The 15,552-nt window shown below is 34.9% G+C and overlaps 1 protein-coding gene across 18 annotated transcripts in view; it reads left to right on the forward strand.

The window, feature by feature from the left end:
- FIP1L1 (factor interacting with PAPOLA and CPSF1) overlaps window positions 1–15,552 on the forward strand; it is a 68,332-nt gene that overhangs the window by 35,071 nt on the left and 17,709 nt on the right. For all 18 annotated transcript variants that reach the window (XM_069594123.1, XM_069594126.1, XM_069594125.1 and 15 more), the window contains 2 exons: window positions 2,700–2,793; window positions 4,799–4,955. In XM_069594123.1, coding sequence (XP_069450224.1) covers window positions 2,700–2,793; window positions 4,799–4,955 — 251 coding nt within the window. The remainder of the gene's footprint in view (window positions 1–2,699; window positions 2,794–4,798; window positions 4,956–15,552) is intronic.

The raw sequence follows: 15,552 nt of genomic DNA on the forward strand, positions 1-15,552 counted from the left end.
ATCAATTTCTAATTCCTAACAAAATTTTGATTCAGTTAAATCAATTTGTATGGTAAAAGTACTTGGGCAAGAAGATGTTACTATTATGGAAATGCAAGGAATTGTAATTTTTTAGACTCCCTCAAGCCATATGTGTTTGTTCAGACTAACTTCTCATTTGTATCTTTTTAGAAACATAGTATTTGCCATTTTGAATCTTTAGTGATAGCCTGCTTAATCACTGCAGTCATGTCTGACTCTTTGCAACCGTATGGACCATATCCCACCAGGCTCCTCTGTCCATGGGATTCTCCAGGCAAAAATACTGGAGTGGCTGCCATGCCCTCCTCGGCGGGATCTTGCACACCAAAGGATCAGACCTATGTCTCCTGCAGCTCCTGTATTGCGTGGGGGCGGATTCTTTACCGCTGAGCCACTGGGGATGCCCTTTTAGTGATAGAGAAATCCATTTAAAGCTGAAAAAGATAATCAGACTTCTCTAACTACACTGAAGATCAAATTTTGTTAAATGAGTACTCCCATATGGCCCAGAATTTTTGAAAGCACAAATGCTTAGAAATCCATGGTCAAAGTTATAGAATCTTTCCCTTTCATCACTTTTAACAATTTGGAGGATTTGTAATGCAGGTTGCAAACCCAAACAACTTTGTGAGAATTTATTCTTGACAGGAACATTGAAACATGTATAATATCATGTAAGAAACGAATTGCCAGTCCAGGTTCGATGCAGGATACAGGATGCTTGGGGCTGGTGCACTGGGATGACCCAGAGAGATGGTATGGGGAGGGAGGTGGGAAGGGGGTACAGGATTGGGAACTCATGTACACCCGTGGCGGATTCATGTTGATGGATGGCAAAACCAATACAGTATTGTAAAGTTTAAAAAAAATTAAAATAAAAAAAAATAAAATAAAAGCAGCTTGAACATCTAAAAAAAAAAAAAGAATGGAGTGGGGAGAATCTGGTGATTGAGAACAGAAGAGAACGGAAAAGAAAACAGTAGAAATAAGGATTTTTACAATGAAGTCTAGGTACAGTAAATGGTGAGAGAAGTCTAGATCTCAGAAAATATATACTTTTATCTGCTGAGACGTTAAAATCTGAGATATGTTTTTATATGGGAGAACGGATGGCATGTGCATTTCATGTGAAATTACAGTGATCAGACCTTTATAAGTATTTTAAATTTTAGGGAAAAATTACAGCAGTATTTGTTTTGTCAAAAGTATATGAATTTTCCTAATCCGTGAATGTTAGGATAGTTTCCCAGCTATACTAAAGGATACAAGTGAAGGAAAATCACTTTTGATCTTTGAGATCATGAGGAAACTTGGGGACGTCACTGACCCAGGCATAAAATCAGTAAGGCTTGAACATTTAAAAAAATATATTGATAGAAATCTTACATGGGCAGGATCAGTAGTTAAAGACATTTCAAATGATATTATAGGCTTTTTATAGGGCTCTCTTTTTCTGAGCATAAAATTATTTATTGGCCATTTCAAGGTTTACTTGAGACATATTTCCACCAATTCTTGCTTTCCAAAAGTCCTAGATTTTTCAAGGGCTGCTGTATCTTGCTGGAAGGCAGCATGGCTCAAGGGAAGGAATCTGAGGCTTTGAAATCAGAAAGACTGAGGTGTGTAAATTAGTTTTGCCATTTAGTTATTACTGAAGTCAGTGACGTCACTCTAGCTCTAGCTTTATCATCTCTGACTGGTAATATGTTGATTTTCTTTAAGGGTTATTGTGAGATTTAGGTATAGAATGTAAGTGTTCAACAAATAGTAGCTGCTGTTACTAGTCATTTTAAGGAATCTAACTTGATGACTGTGGAAGGATTTATGGTACTTTGATTGTTCTAAAATTTTAAAAGCACAATTGTTCAGAACTGAAGTACAGATAAAGAGAAATTCATCTAATTTGCGTCCATTTTTCATTGCCAATGCCTACAAGTGACTTTTGTATTTTATTAACCATATGCATTTTTATAGTCCTTAATTACATGTATAAATGGCTTTTAATGTTATTTTATTTTTAAAAAATTTAACTTGTTAGATTTTCCTATTAAATTTGCAGCATTATTTTGTGATAGACTGTTTTTCCATCTACTCACAAACTTTAACAGTTGTAAATACAGTTGGAGGTGGGCCTGGCATTTAAATATTTGAGGCTTTCTAACGGTAATACAGAACTGGTTCCCTTTTTATTCTTTTCTAATGCTCAGAATAAATTACTAAGAAAAATATTCTTAGTGTCTCAAAATTACTATTTTATATATTATTTATGCATTATATATTTTCAGGCCCTTTTGAAGAATTTTTAAGTCTGTAATATAACTGTGGTATGTGTTACAATTATAGTGGCCAGTAAATTTTATTTCCATTTGTTTAGTATTTGCTACCTGTTTCAATTCCACAAAGGTAAATTCAGTTGGAGAGTACTAAAAAATAATGAACTTTAAAGAAAACCTTCAAATATACTTAAAAATTAGCATTATGATCATTGTTGGATGTTCTAGTCTTAGCTCATTAATAAAAGTTTTTACCTAAATGAAGTTTTTTTCAAAGTGTGTTGTGATAGTTTTATTTTAAATTACATTGCAAAGGGTTTTGGGCTTTATTTCTCACCTAATATGTATATACTGTCCAAACATCTAGTTAGGTGAAACTGAAATGATTCAATTTTTACGTTACAGGAGATTACCTGGGGCAATTGATGTTATTGGTCAGACTATAACTATCAGCCGAGTAGAAGGAAGGCGACGGGCAAATGAAAACAGCAATATACAGGTTTAGTATTTTATGAGTTACTATTTTTAAATGAAAGATTATATCTGTGTTCTGGTTTAATGTATTCAGTCAAAGCTCTCTCCTATGTGTTAGGTACTTTCGGTGCTTTTAATACAAAGGGGATTTAAAATGTGAATCAATCACTGCAACATAATCACTATGTTATTACAAAAACTGTTCTATTTAAAATGTATAACCTTTGGCTATTTTTCAGTAAAATTTCTTTTCCTTGCTATGAGTGTGATATATAGACTCAGTGGACTGAAAAGGGAAGATATGAGAAAAGTTTAAAGAAGAAAATAAAATCATCCATAGTTCTGCCATCTAAAGATAACTACTCTGAACATTTTGATACACCTTTTCCTCATCACTAAGTAAGATTGGGACAGATACAACTACAGTTATATTTTTGTATATCCATTTTTTTCTGTTTAAAATTATCATTTGCATTTTTCCATATTCTTAACAATTTGATTTAAAATCTCCTTCGGAGAAGGCAATGGCACCCTACTCCAGTGCTCTTGCCTGGAAAATCCCATGGGCGGAGGAGCCTGGTGGGCTGCAGTCCTTGGGGTTGCTAAGAGTCAGACATGACTGAGCGACTTCACTTTCACACATTGGAGAAGGAAATGGCAACCCACTCCAGTGTTCTTGCCTTGAGAATCCCAGGACGGGGGAGCCTGGTGGGCTGCCGTCTATGGGGTCACATAGAGTCGGACATGACTGAAGTGACTTAGCAGCAGCAGCAGCAGCTTGATAGATTTATTCTATGGCTGTACCATAATTTATTTAATGTGACATTTCTGAGAGAAATAGATCTCGTGCTTTTTAGTTAAAAGGATGAAAGGAGATGAGTTATTAGTAGCGTGGATAACTCAAGTTTGAACTTGAGTAACTTCAGATTTTCAGCTGTTAATTGACCACACTTTTTCATTATTACTTTTCTTTCTCTGAGTACTTTAAAAAATATCCAAAGTGTTTTGATTCTTATTACCTTTAATAAATTAATCATATGAATGTTCTTTTTAGCACCTTTAAAGGTAAATTATTCCTAAACTGGAAGACAGTCCTCTTTCTTTCCCCCCACAATTAAAAGGCCATGCTTATTCTTAAAATAACTCTGCTTTCTACTTAAAAAATAGCTTTTCAACATAAGCCTTACAAAAATTACTGTACTTAAATGTAGGAAAAGTTAATGAAAGGAAGGATTATATGTTTAAATGATATGCTTCAGCCAGCAAGGATTTGAAAAGTATAAATATATAACATTATGTTCCTGCTTTTTCTGGTTTTCCCAAACACATTTGCACATTAGAGTCTGTCAGGGATCTTGTAAAAAATTCATATTTCTAGGTGCCACTCTCCTGTAGGTTTGATGCTTGTCCCTTACCTATTCATGAAGATCGGTATTTTATAAATACTTTTGCTTATTGAGTATAAACCCTTGTTCTGAAAGTTACAGGGCTCATATGAAGAAGCTTTTTATATATCCAGTTGCCTTTTACTTGCACCCTATTTGATGCTTGCCATACAGCCTCTTACTTTACAGCCTGATGATGACAGGCTTTGGTATAATGCATATCTGGTTCTGCTGCCATCTTAGTTTCTTAATTCTGCTATCTGTGACTAATGATTAGAATGCCTTAATTTGAATACTTTATCTTTGGTTGAGTAACAAAGATAATACTCAGTACATTTTATCTGTGATTGTCTCTTGCTTACAACGTTATTAAATCTCTTAGTTATTCCATAAGAATTTTACTTGTAATGATTCATTTTTTCCTAGGCTTTGACTATGAGCATTTTTAAAAGTGTGTTTGAGTGTATACTCACATACGTGTAATGTTCACTCATGCCCCATGCATAGAACAATTAGTCCTACTTATCCAAAATACGTGTATGTGAATAAAACTTATTTCTTAGATTAAATGAGATTCATTTACTGCGTTTACTCTTAGATAAGAATATTTATTCACCTTTTTACTTAACTGTGCTCTAATTTTAGGTCCTTTCTGAAAGATCTGCCACTGAAGTAGACAACAATTTTAGCAAACCACCTCCATTTTTCCCTCCAGGAGCTCCTCCAACTCACCTTCCACCTCCTCCATTTCTTCCGCCTCCTCCGACTGTCAGCACTGCTCCACCTCTGATTCCACCACCAGGTAAATAGTAAATGAGACATTTGATTCTGAAAGAAAAATAGCCTATGTGTGTTTTTAAATTTTGAACTTAACAATTAAAGTATATATTTGGAAACAGACTCTTCACTGCATTACATTAAAAGTAGTAGAATAAGAAACTTATGCTCAGTCTTCAATAGATTCACACTGAATCAGCTGTATATGTGTCTTAACAATTTCAGGAAAGCAAAGAGGCAGTATACTAAAATAGAGACAAGTGGACTAAAACTGTGTTCCGAAAATGTGATAGTGATTCCCCAAATTAAAGTTGCTGATTGTGTATGTATAAACTCACATTGAGTCATGTTACCTTGTTTTGGAAAAAAGTAAATAAAGATACTTTTAGAATTGCATAAGTTAAAAAAAAATTATATCCTATGAAGAGAATTAAATTAAAATCTCAAGTCTAGTTGTCGTCTTTGTATACTGGTTTCCTTTTTGGAGACTGTTTCTGGGTGCCAGGGGCTTATTAAACATAACAGAAAATTAATGTCAGTTTTTATAATATTCTTAGCCACTTTTGGTTATTTATTAAAAGCTAGATCAGTGGTAGTAGGAAAAAATTCACAAATAATTCCCTAATTGTATACTTTCAACTTTTGTCTGATAGCCTTTGTTATTTTATTCACAGCAGGCTTTTAATATTTATATCCCTTAGCCAGTTTTTAATGAAACTAACCAGATTGAGATAATTATTATTTTTTTCCTAGGGAAAGCTCCAGTAATAAGTGTTAAAAATTAGCTGCTGATCCTAACCAGAGCTACATGTGCCACATATGTAAAAATTTGCTTTTTATTAATAAAATCAGTTTATGCTAGAGAGCCACATTCACTCACTCACTTTGCATTTGCCAGAGAGTTGTCTTTAGGAGGTGGCAGTTCTGATTAGACTACAGAGGCATTTAAGGGATCTGAATAATCCTTTGTAATAGTCATCCTTTTCCTCTAAAATTCAGCTATTGCATCAGCCCCACAACCACAGCACCTTTGATTTCCTTCTGAGATTCTGCTTTCCAAAAAGGATTAGAAAATTATGAAACATGACTATGGCTTTAGGGAATCTGTTGTTTCAAAAATAGTAGAAAGAGAAGATTAGATAGGTTCGAGTTGCTTACTCCAGACTGATATATTTTTCAAGTTCAGTGAATTTCTTGTTCTGACAATAAATTGCTTGTTTCGAAGCTGAAACCATTCAGAAGTTAAGATTCAATCTGTGGTCCGTAGATCTTTGATGTGGTGAGAATTAACTAAATGATAAGAGAAAGTAATGAGGACTTAGTGATTCATAAATGGATCTTTTTTCCTATGAGAAAGATAAAGTGTGGAAATAATGAGACTAAAAGATGATCAGTGCATGTGGTCATAGTCTTTACATTGCTTTGTAATCTTATTTAATTACTAAAGGTGATTTAAATAATTTTCTTATTTACTACCTAATATAGTATATCCCCAGGTATTCTTCAACACTTGTTATTAAAGTGAGAGAAAATAGTGGTACAAAATAATAACAAAGGAATAAACACCTCACTGGTGTAAGAATATTTAGAAGCTCTGTAGGATATTGATAGGCAGTGGCATTATCTGGATGTGTGTTCTTTTTCAAAATGGTAAAAATCATTTCATTTCTTTGCCATAAAATCTGTTTATAAGGGTAACAAGTCTATTATTAAAATGTTTAGATTACCTATGGAATTATACTGCAGAGTACCACTGATTATTATTTTTTTTGTTTAAGCTATTTAATGTTAATTTTCAATTGCATGCTTTCCATATTTTTAACACCTATACAGATTTCTTTTGATGCTTATCCTTATATTACCTTTCCGTGTCATCCTGTCAGCATTTAAGGAATACAAATTCAGATGAATTCTAATGCTGGTTTAAGCAGTATATATTGGTTGGGATCTTTGACATGGTGAGAATTAAGTAAATGAAAAGAGAAAATAATGAGGATTTAATGATTCATAATGGGTCTTTTGTCCTATGAGAAAGATAAAATATGTAAATAATAAGACTAAAAGATGATCAGTGCATGTGGTCATAGTCTAACTGGTATATTTGCTAGGGATGATGGTGAGGGAAAGATGCCAGTTCATGTTAAAACCAAATATTTATAAGTTGAGACTCTCTGGATTGCTCCTTGTTTTTACTAGATTGTGAGCTGTTGGAGAGAGCATAAGCGCTCCATTCCCATCTGTGTTTCCTCACAGTGCCAATCACAGAGATCCTCTGTATACCTGACATTCCCTACATGTGTTAGCTAATTGAGTTAGCAACATATTTATGTATCCGTAACACCAAAGAAATTTTCAGATTGACAGTTGGTACAGTCACACAGGCTCTTATCAGTCTGGGCACTGGCTTTAAAAACAGTATGGCTGCATTAATATATATACCAGATGAATATAGGCAGTGATTAAAGCCACATTTTCAGTTACCATTTACCACAGAGTCATATGATTACAGCATGTTCTGTAAAGTTGGCTATAATTTAGATCATCTTAAGAATCATAAGCGGCTAATGAAAGAAAGCTGTGGCTCAAGCAGTCTTTTCGTAAGTATTGCTTTTAAAAGTATTCTTAGAGAAACCTTGGGTTTTCTTTTTGTCTCCTTGAGAAATACTGAAAGGAAAAATGGAATAAATCTTTGGAGAATTAATTTAAACATTCTAATGCTGCCTTTGTTAACATCAGCTTTCAAATGCTTAAGTTTTTAAGACTGTAGAGCTGTAAATGATGGAACAAATATAGTGATGATGTATTATGCCCATAATTTGGGGTGTTAATCCAGATTTGTCTGAAATAGTCCTATTAAACCTATTGTCCCAGCTTAATTGTTGTTATTCACTCAGAAAAGCCCTGGTGTGGAGGGTAACATTTATGATCAACTCTTGGAGGTTTACAGATGTGGCTTATTGCATGAATAAACACTTGTGGTGGCTTAGTTGCTAAGTTGTATCCGATTCTTGCAACCCCAAGACTTCCCTGGTGGCTCAGATGGTGATGCGTCTGCCTACAATGTGGGAGACCCGGGAGCAATCCTTGGGTTGGGAATATCTCCTGGAGAAGGAAATGGCAACCCACTCCAGTATTCTTGCCTGAAAAATCCCATGGACAGAGAAGCCTGGTGGGCTACAGTCCAGGGGGTTGCAAAGAATTGGACACGATTGAGCGCTGTCACTTTCACTTTCATGGACTGAAGCCTTCCAAGCTCCTCTGTCCACAGGATTTTCTAGGCAAGAATGCTGGAGTGGGTTGCCATTTTCTTCTCCCAAGGGATCTTCCTGATCCAGGGATTGAATCCTGGTCTCTTGCGTTACAGTCGAATTCTTTACTGACTGAGGTACCAGGGAAGCTGCTTCATTCAAGAAATTTTCACTGTAAAATAGTTAACAGAAAAGAGATGTGTTGTTTCCTCTCCCCCTCAAACACATCTACAACATATGTGAAGTCTTGTTATAACAGACAAAGTCATATTTCTGGCCATAGTAGATCTGTCTAAAGAGTAGAGGAGGTTTTGTATTGGCGAGTACAATAAACATGTAAGGGACGTTCGGTCCTAAATTAATGTTATGACTTCTGGATTAGCTTTTCTAAATGGAAAAGTAATACGGTTCCTTGCTACCATACTGATAGTAGCTTGAAAACAAACACTGTAATTTATTCAGGATCTTCCTTAGTTTTCAGAAAATCTGTTGTTATTAGTAATCCAGAAAATACTTTCTATTGTTAAGAGTTTTTTCAGACACACATTATTAGTGTGCTTCCATGCTTTCACTGAGTAATAATAGAAATAAAAGTTAATGTTTATTAAATGCTACTGTTGAAAGCACTGTTCTGAACACATTTCATGTTTTAGCTCAATTTGATTCTCAACACCATCTGAAGTAGATACTATTCTGGTTTTACAGATGAGAAAACTGGAATCGTAATAGCTAAAAAGTAGCAGAACCAGAATTCTAACATAGGCAATTTTGCTTGAATGCCTATTTTATTCAACTGCATTGAAATGAAGAAGTGAATCATTACCTATCTGTATTCACTCTGGTAACATGGCCTAAAAGCTCTTTTAAAAAATTTTCTTGTTGTGAAAGTGCATACATCTATATTTGTGATTAAGGAAGTTAGGGAGTGAAAAGTAGGGATCAGACTTTTTTTTTTAATTCAATTAATTGAGATTTTGGGCTTCCTAGGTGGCTCAGTAGTCTGCCTGCCAATTCAAGAGATTCAGCTTCAATTCCTGGATCAAGAAGATCCCTGGAGAAGGAAATGTCAGTCCACTCCAGTATTCTTGGCTCAGAAATCCCGTGGAGTAAGCCTAGTAGGCGATAGTCAGTGGGGTTGAAAAAGAGTCGGACACGACCTAGTGACCAAACAGCTACAGTAATTGAGGTTTTACTATTTGCCTGTTTTGTGTTAAGAAGTCTGTTTACTGATTAAACCAGTTTTTAAATACTTGTGTGTTGGAAGAAAAATCGTAGAATTGGAAGGATTGATATTATAGAGCAGTTGATTTTGTGTGGGTGTGTGTGTTTGGGATAACATGACATAAGATTGATCATCATACTCATTTGTAATTGTACAGTTCAGTGGCATTAGTACATTCACAGTGTTGTGTAACCATCACCCCTATTTATACCTAAATCTTTTCCATCATGCATAACAAAGCCTATGTATTCATTAAACATAATACCTTCCTCCCTACTGTAGCTTCTGGTGGCTTCTTTCTGTCTCTCTGAATTTGCCTACTCTTGGTGCCTCATATAAGTGGAATCATACAGTATTTGTTTGTGTCTGGTTTATATTATTATTTTTTAATAACATTTTAATTCACAGTTGTAAATAGGCTGTTTTTTAAACTTTGATCAAACTGTATTATGTTTTATGATAGATTTTTAATTTAGATTTTAAATGTTAATTTACTTTTAGTGTCATATTTTATGTTCATTTTTATATAATTTAGTTTGTTGAACAAGAAAAGGGAGAGTCAGTTTAACTCCTGTCTTGTTACCTTAAGAGTGTTAAGGCTCATGTGACTATTGTTCTGTTAAGTCTTGGCAACAGTTGAAATCTAGCGCATGAGTAGAATTCTACTAAGTTGAGTAAGTCTCTTTGCTTTACGGAGATGGAGCCCAGACCATAGATAAGTCATCTCTGCTTTTAAAGTTGGATATAGAATTTAGTGGGCTTCCCTAGAGGCTCAGACAGTAAAGAAACTGCCTGCAGTGCAGGAGACCCAGGTTCGTTCCCTGGGTTGGGAAGATCCCCTGAAGAACGGACTGGCAACCCACTCCAATATTCTGGCCTGGAGAATTCCATGAACAGAGGAGCCTGGCAGGCTATAGTCCATAGGGTCACACACAGTCAGACATGACTGAAGCAACTTAGCATACATACATGCATGCATAGGATTTAGGCTCTTTATCTAGATTTCAAAATGTATAAAATACTGCATTTTAGAGCAAAGTATTTTTTTTACTAAAAGACTTTTGTTAGGTAGGTAAGACAATTAGCATCTTAGTAGTCATCTAGTACTACAAATTATATGAACCTAAAAATCTTGTTTGTTCCTTAAGTATTTTGAATTTGAGTTAGTGATGACACATGGGGCTGAAAGCAGCTTACTTCTGAAGTTTTTCAGTATTTCCTCAGGGTTTTCATTGTCTTTAGATTATTTTCCTGTTAGCAGTCTGGTTTCTAGTGCAGTGGCTGTTAAACTTTTTGGTCACAGATCCCTTTATACTCTAAAAAATTACTGTAGACCCCAAAGAGCTTTTCTTTATGTGTGATATATTCATCTTTTTATTAGAAATTAAACCCAGTAAATTAAGATATTTTATTTAAATATTATTTTTAATGTATATCTAATCCAATTACATACTAAGATAACATTTTAATGAAAAATTATTCTTCCAGAATGACAAAAAATTTTAGTGCAAAGAGTGGCTTTCTTTTACACCTTGTAAATCTCTTTGCTCATGTGTCATAATACAAAAAAACTGGATTCTCCTGTTTGCTTTCACATTAAATCAGTTGTGATTGCACATGTCATGTAACCTCTGGAAAAATTCATTGTACATTTGTAGGAGAATGAGCATGAAAATGGCAAATAACATCCTAGTGTTTTTATGAAAGGAGTTTTGACCTTTAAAGATTCTTAGAAGGGCCTTAGGGGCACCCCCAGGAAGCTCCAGATAATACTTTGAGAACTGCTACTTTGCAGAAGCTTGGCTTATATTCAGTGAATATTATCTGCACCCTTGAGGAAGTATAATTTTGTCCCTTTATTTGAGAAATTATTTTGTGAGTATAACATTAAGCTGGTTTTACAGTTTCATCAAGATTTTTGGTCTTACATAGCAAATCTGCAGGTTAATCTATGCTATTTGCCAAAAATGTAAGCACTAAAAATGTAGTTTCCAGAAGTACCTTTGAAAAATAACTTCTTGAATTTTTGAAGAAGTACTCATTTTCTGTTTTGTTATAGTTTTCTATATTAAAAGAAATACAATAGTCTATTGGTGTTTTCCGTAAACTCAAAATAGGGTATAATGCTAATTATAATGAGCACAATTTAAGTTTAATAGCAATTAAAAGCTTCTTTAAGATGTTGATTTTTGAATGTCTTTTTCTCCCTGTTGCTCCCTTTATAACAGTTATATTTTTAATATATCCTTTGTTGTTCAGTCGCTCAGTCATGTTCACCTCTTTGTGACCCCGTGGACTGCAGCTCGCCAGGCTTCCCTGTCCTTCACCGTCTTCCAGAGCTTGCTCAAACTCATGTCCACTGAGTTGGTGATGCCATCCAGCCTCCTTGTCCTCTGCATCCCCTTCTCCTGCCTTCAGTCTTTCTCGGCATCAAAGTCTTTTCCAGTGAGTCAGCTCTTGGTACCAGGTTGCCAGAGTACTGGAACTTTAGCTTCAAGAGCAGTCCTTAATATTCAGGCTTGATTTCCTTTAGGGTTGACTGGTTTGATCTCCTTGCAGTCCAAGGGACTCTCAAGAGTCTTCTTCACCAGCATAGATGCTGTATATGGTAGAATTTAATGATGACTTAATATTTGCTTTCATTCGTGCTACTCTTCTAGTTATTTTGCCTTTAGAGTTTAATTCCTTTACAAGTAAAAATATCGATATGTCTAATCTGAGATGTTTTTGTCTAACAGAATTTTTGTTTCCCATAGGCTTTTAGGTTATTTTATAATTGGAAGAGTGAGAGATTATAATGAAGATAAAATAATTCACCAATTTTATAGTTAATGTAAAATTATCTTTTTTACTTTTTAGGTGTAGAGTATGCTGGTTACTATTTCTGATGCTTTAAGTGTTCATAGTGCCTTTTAACGCAATTTTTTCTTTTAAATTACTCCTGTTCCTTGTTGCACCTTGTAATTGTTTTACTTTATAGGTTTATAAGTATTCTACCTCGTATATTTTTTGAGTATAGATTGTAGACGATGTGTATGTGTACGTAATCTTTAAAACACTGGTACATAGAAAAGCATGTGGTGGAAGGTCATATTTAAAGATTTTTGTAAAGCTTGATGTTTTGTACTCAGTTTTTTTGTGTGTGCAGAATTTACTTACGAGCTTGATGACTTGAAAGTAGTAATTGGTGAGACTTAAGGCAAGTGATTAGGCTTTTTGGTGTTTGTAACATACTAGTGTTGATGAAGATTATAATTTCCAAGTGAGAAAGAGAAAGCATAGTTCCCATTGTTCTGGTATGCTTCTTTCTTTTATTTGAACTGAATAGAGAAATAATAGGTAGTTGATAGCTGGTAACTATATATATTAGTTAGCTCTTGATCCAGGATGACAGATTACTTTTGTAGAGCGCAGTGGTTTAAGACACATACGTTTATTGTTGAACAGTGATTGCGGATTAGCAATGTGGGGACGGCTTAGCTGGTTCTTTGCTTCAAGGTCTCTCACAGACTTTGAGATGGTCATCTCAAAGACTTCCTAAGAAAAGATTCATGTTCAGATTCACTGACTTTGTTCAGAGATTCACTTCCTCTTCACCATGGTAGTTTGCTTCATCATAGCATGAATGCTGAGAACACAGTAGAAGAAACCAGCAAAATAGAAGTCAGTCTCTTTTGTAACCTAGTCATGGAAATAACATTCCATCATTTTTGCTGTATTTCATTTGTTGGAAATAAATTATTATCTAGCCCACCTTCAAGGAGAGGATATGAATACCAGAGGTGTAAAAAGACATGAATACCAGGAGGCAGGAATCATTGGAAGCCAAGTTGGAGGCCTCCTATCACAGAACTCTTTCTTTGCCTAAGTTATGTAAAATAATGATGGGATACATTAAGAATGAGTTCATAGATAATTTTTATTCCAGTTTTTAACTTGAATACAGAGCTATTGCTTTTGTGAGAATTTTAAAAATAATGAATTTATAGTTGAATTCCTTTCAATGTGATGTTTCGCTGGCATGCTGCCTTTCTGTTTCTTTGTACCAGTTCCTTCAACCCCCTGACAGTCCCCCCACCCACCCTTACACTTCTTTGCATTTAAAAGTTCATATTACATACTAGAAAAGTTAAATCCTATTTCCTTTCTTTTGAAGGTGCCAGACAGTGTAGGCTGTCATACAGCTGTACTGTTTTATATCACAGTGGCACATGCTTTGTTTAATAAAAATTTGAAATGGAATTTATGCGTTTTGAGTAGCTCCGCAGTGCAGTTTGCAGGGAAGTCTGAATGTAAATCCATTGATTCCCAAAATACGGTCTCTGGTCAGCAACACCATTATCTCCTTGTTTGGAATGCAGATTCTCTGCCTCATGCCAGACCTACTGCATCAGAAGTTTCAGGGGAGGGGCCCAGCAATCTGCATTTTAACAAATTCTTGAAGTAATTCTGGCGGTCGCTAAAGTGTCAAAACCCCACCTATTCATTCCCTTTAGAACTTGAATATAACTTTTCCAAAAGCTTTTGGCCAGTAATAGAAATCTTACTTTTACTACTGTATGCAGAATTTCCCGGGAAAACATTTTGTTTTTGCTACTCATTTTAAAGATAAAGCGTACAGAAACACAGTGCGTAATTTGTGTATTTCAAATCTGTTGGCTGGGCAGCACATGTGTTGGCCAGGAAAGTTGGGAGTGCCAGGAGAAACAGGACAGAGAATTTTGAGGTGAATTTTGTCCTTCATTTTACTGTTCTCTTGTTAACAAAAGTCAAATACTAAATAGTGATTTTCTAGATGACAATTGTGTTGGTCTGACATTATATTACATATTAAACTTTTTAAGTAGCATTGGTGGCTCAGAGGTTAAAGCGTCTGCCTCCAATGCGGGTGACCCGGGTTCAATCCCTGGGTCGGGAAGATCCCCTGGAGAAGGAAATGCCAACCCACTCCAGTATTCTTGCCTGGAGAATCCCATGGACTGAGGAGCCTGGTGGGCTGCAGTCCATGGGGTCACAAAGAGTCGGACACGTCTGAGTGACTTTACTTACTTACTTAAAATATATTTACTAATTGTCAAAAGAGTGGATTGTACAGTGTTTCATCAACTCTAAAGTTCTGTTTCAGTGAACTTTAATTCAAAATTAAGATTTGAATTATCTTAGATGAGATATACATCTCACGCTATCTTAGATGAGGTATATGTCTCACGCAAAGCGTCTTCTCTAGTTTCTATGCCAACTTTCTGATGTGTAGATATTGTTTGGAAAGACATCCATATCGATCTATGTAGCATAATTTTTGTGTTCTTAATTCCTTTCAGTTGATTTTTGAAAAGAATCTTTCTTATGATACTACTATAGTAAGAAAACTTAAAAGCAGAATGTTTGTAATTTTAACTGTCTTCATAGCACACTTAATAGTTTGGTTATATTCTTTTATTTTTATGTTTTGTGGAAGTTTGGTAACTTAAATGTTTTTGAAGACCAAATGTTGAGAGAGGTGAATAGTATTTTCTTAGTTATTTTATATGAGTTCACATTGTAGTTAGCTTAAGTGATGTATGTTGTTCATGTATTTACTTGGGTAAAGTTATTAGGATTACAGTGTGGGTTGCTGAAATCGGCATGGTTACCTTACCATACCTAGGACAATGGTCATGAATTAAATAGTCACGCATTTAAATATGAAAACTGGACATATAGTGAAGTTCAGTAGTACTCTAAAAAAATCTATAATCTTCTAATGAAGATCAAGTAATAGCAGCTATTAAGAGCATTTAATATACTCTGCCTTCCTTAATTTCCCACTTAGTGTGGTGTCTGGAACTTTTGTTAGTTTGTATTGTTTGCTGGATTCTTTTAGCTTAGTAATGTGGGAAGCAGGGAGGTAGCTCAAGGTATGAGAATTGCCATGGAGTGTAGCTCATTGTAGTAGACTTGTGGATACCTAATGATTTTTGAAACATGACTGCTGCATTATTTATTTCATCTTATTGGTTTGAGTTTACCATATCCTTTATTGCATGGGTGGTTAAGTAAGGTGCTTCATTCTCCGTTTTAAGGCCTACTTATTTCCTTAAGTTCTGTTTGAATAAACCTCTTAATCTGGTAAAACATGCATAGAAAATTTTTAAATTATTAGCAGATGTTTC

This window comes from Ovis canadensis, chromosome 6, assembly GCF_042477335.2.
Source record: "Ovis canadensis isolate MfBH-ARS-UI-01 breed Bighorn chromosome 6, ARS-UI_OviCan_v2, whole genome shotgun sequence".
Taxonomy (NCBI): Eukaryota; Metazoa; Chordata; class Mammalia; order Artiodactyla; family Bovidae; genus Ovis; species Ovis canadensis.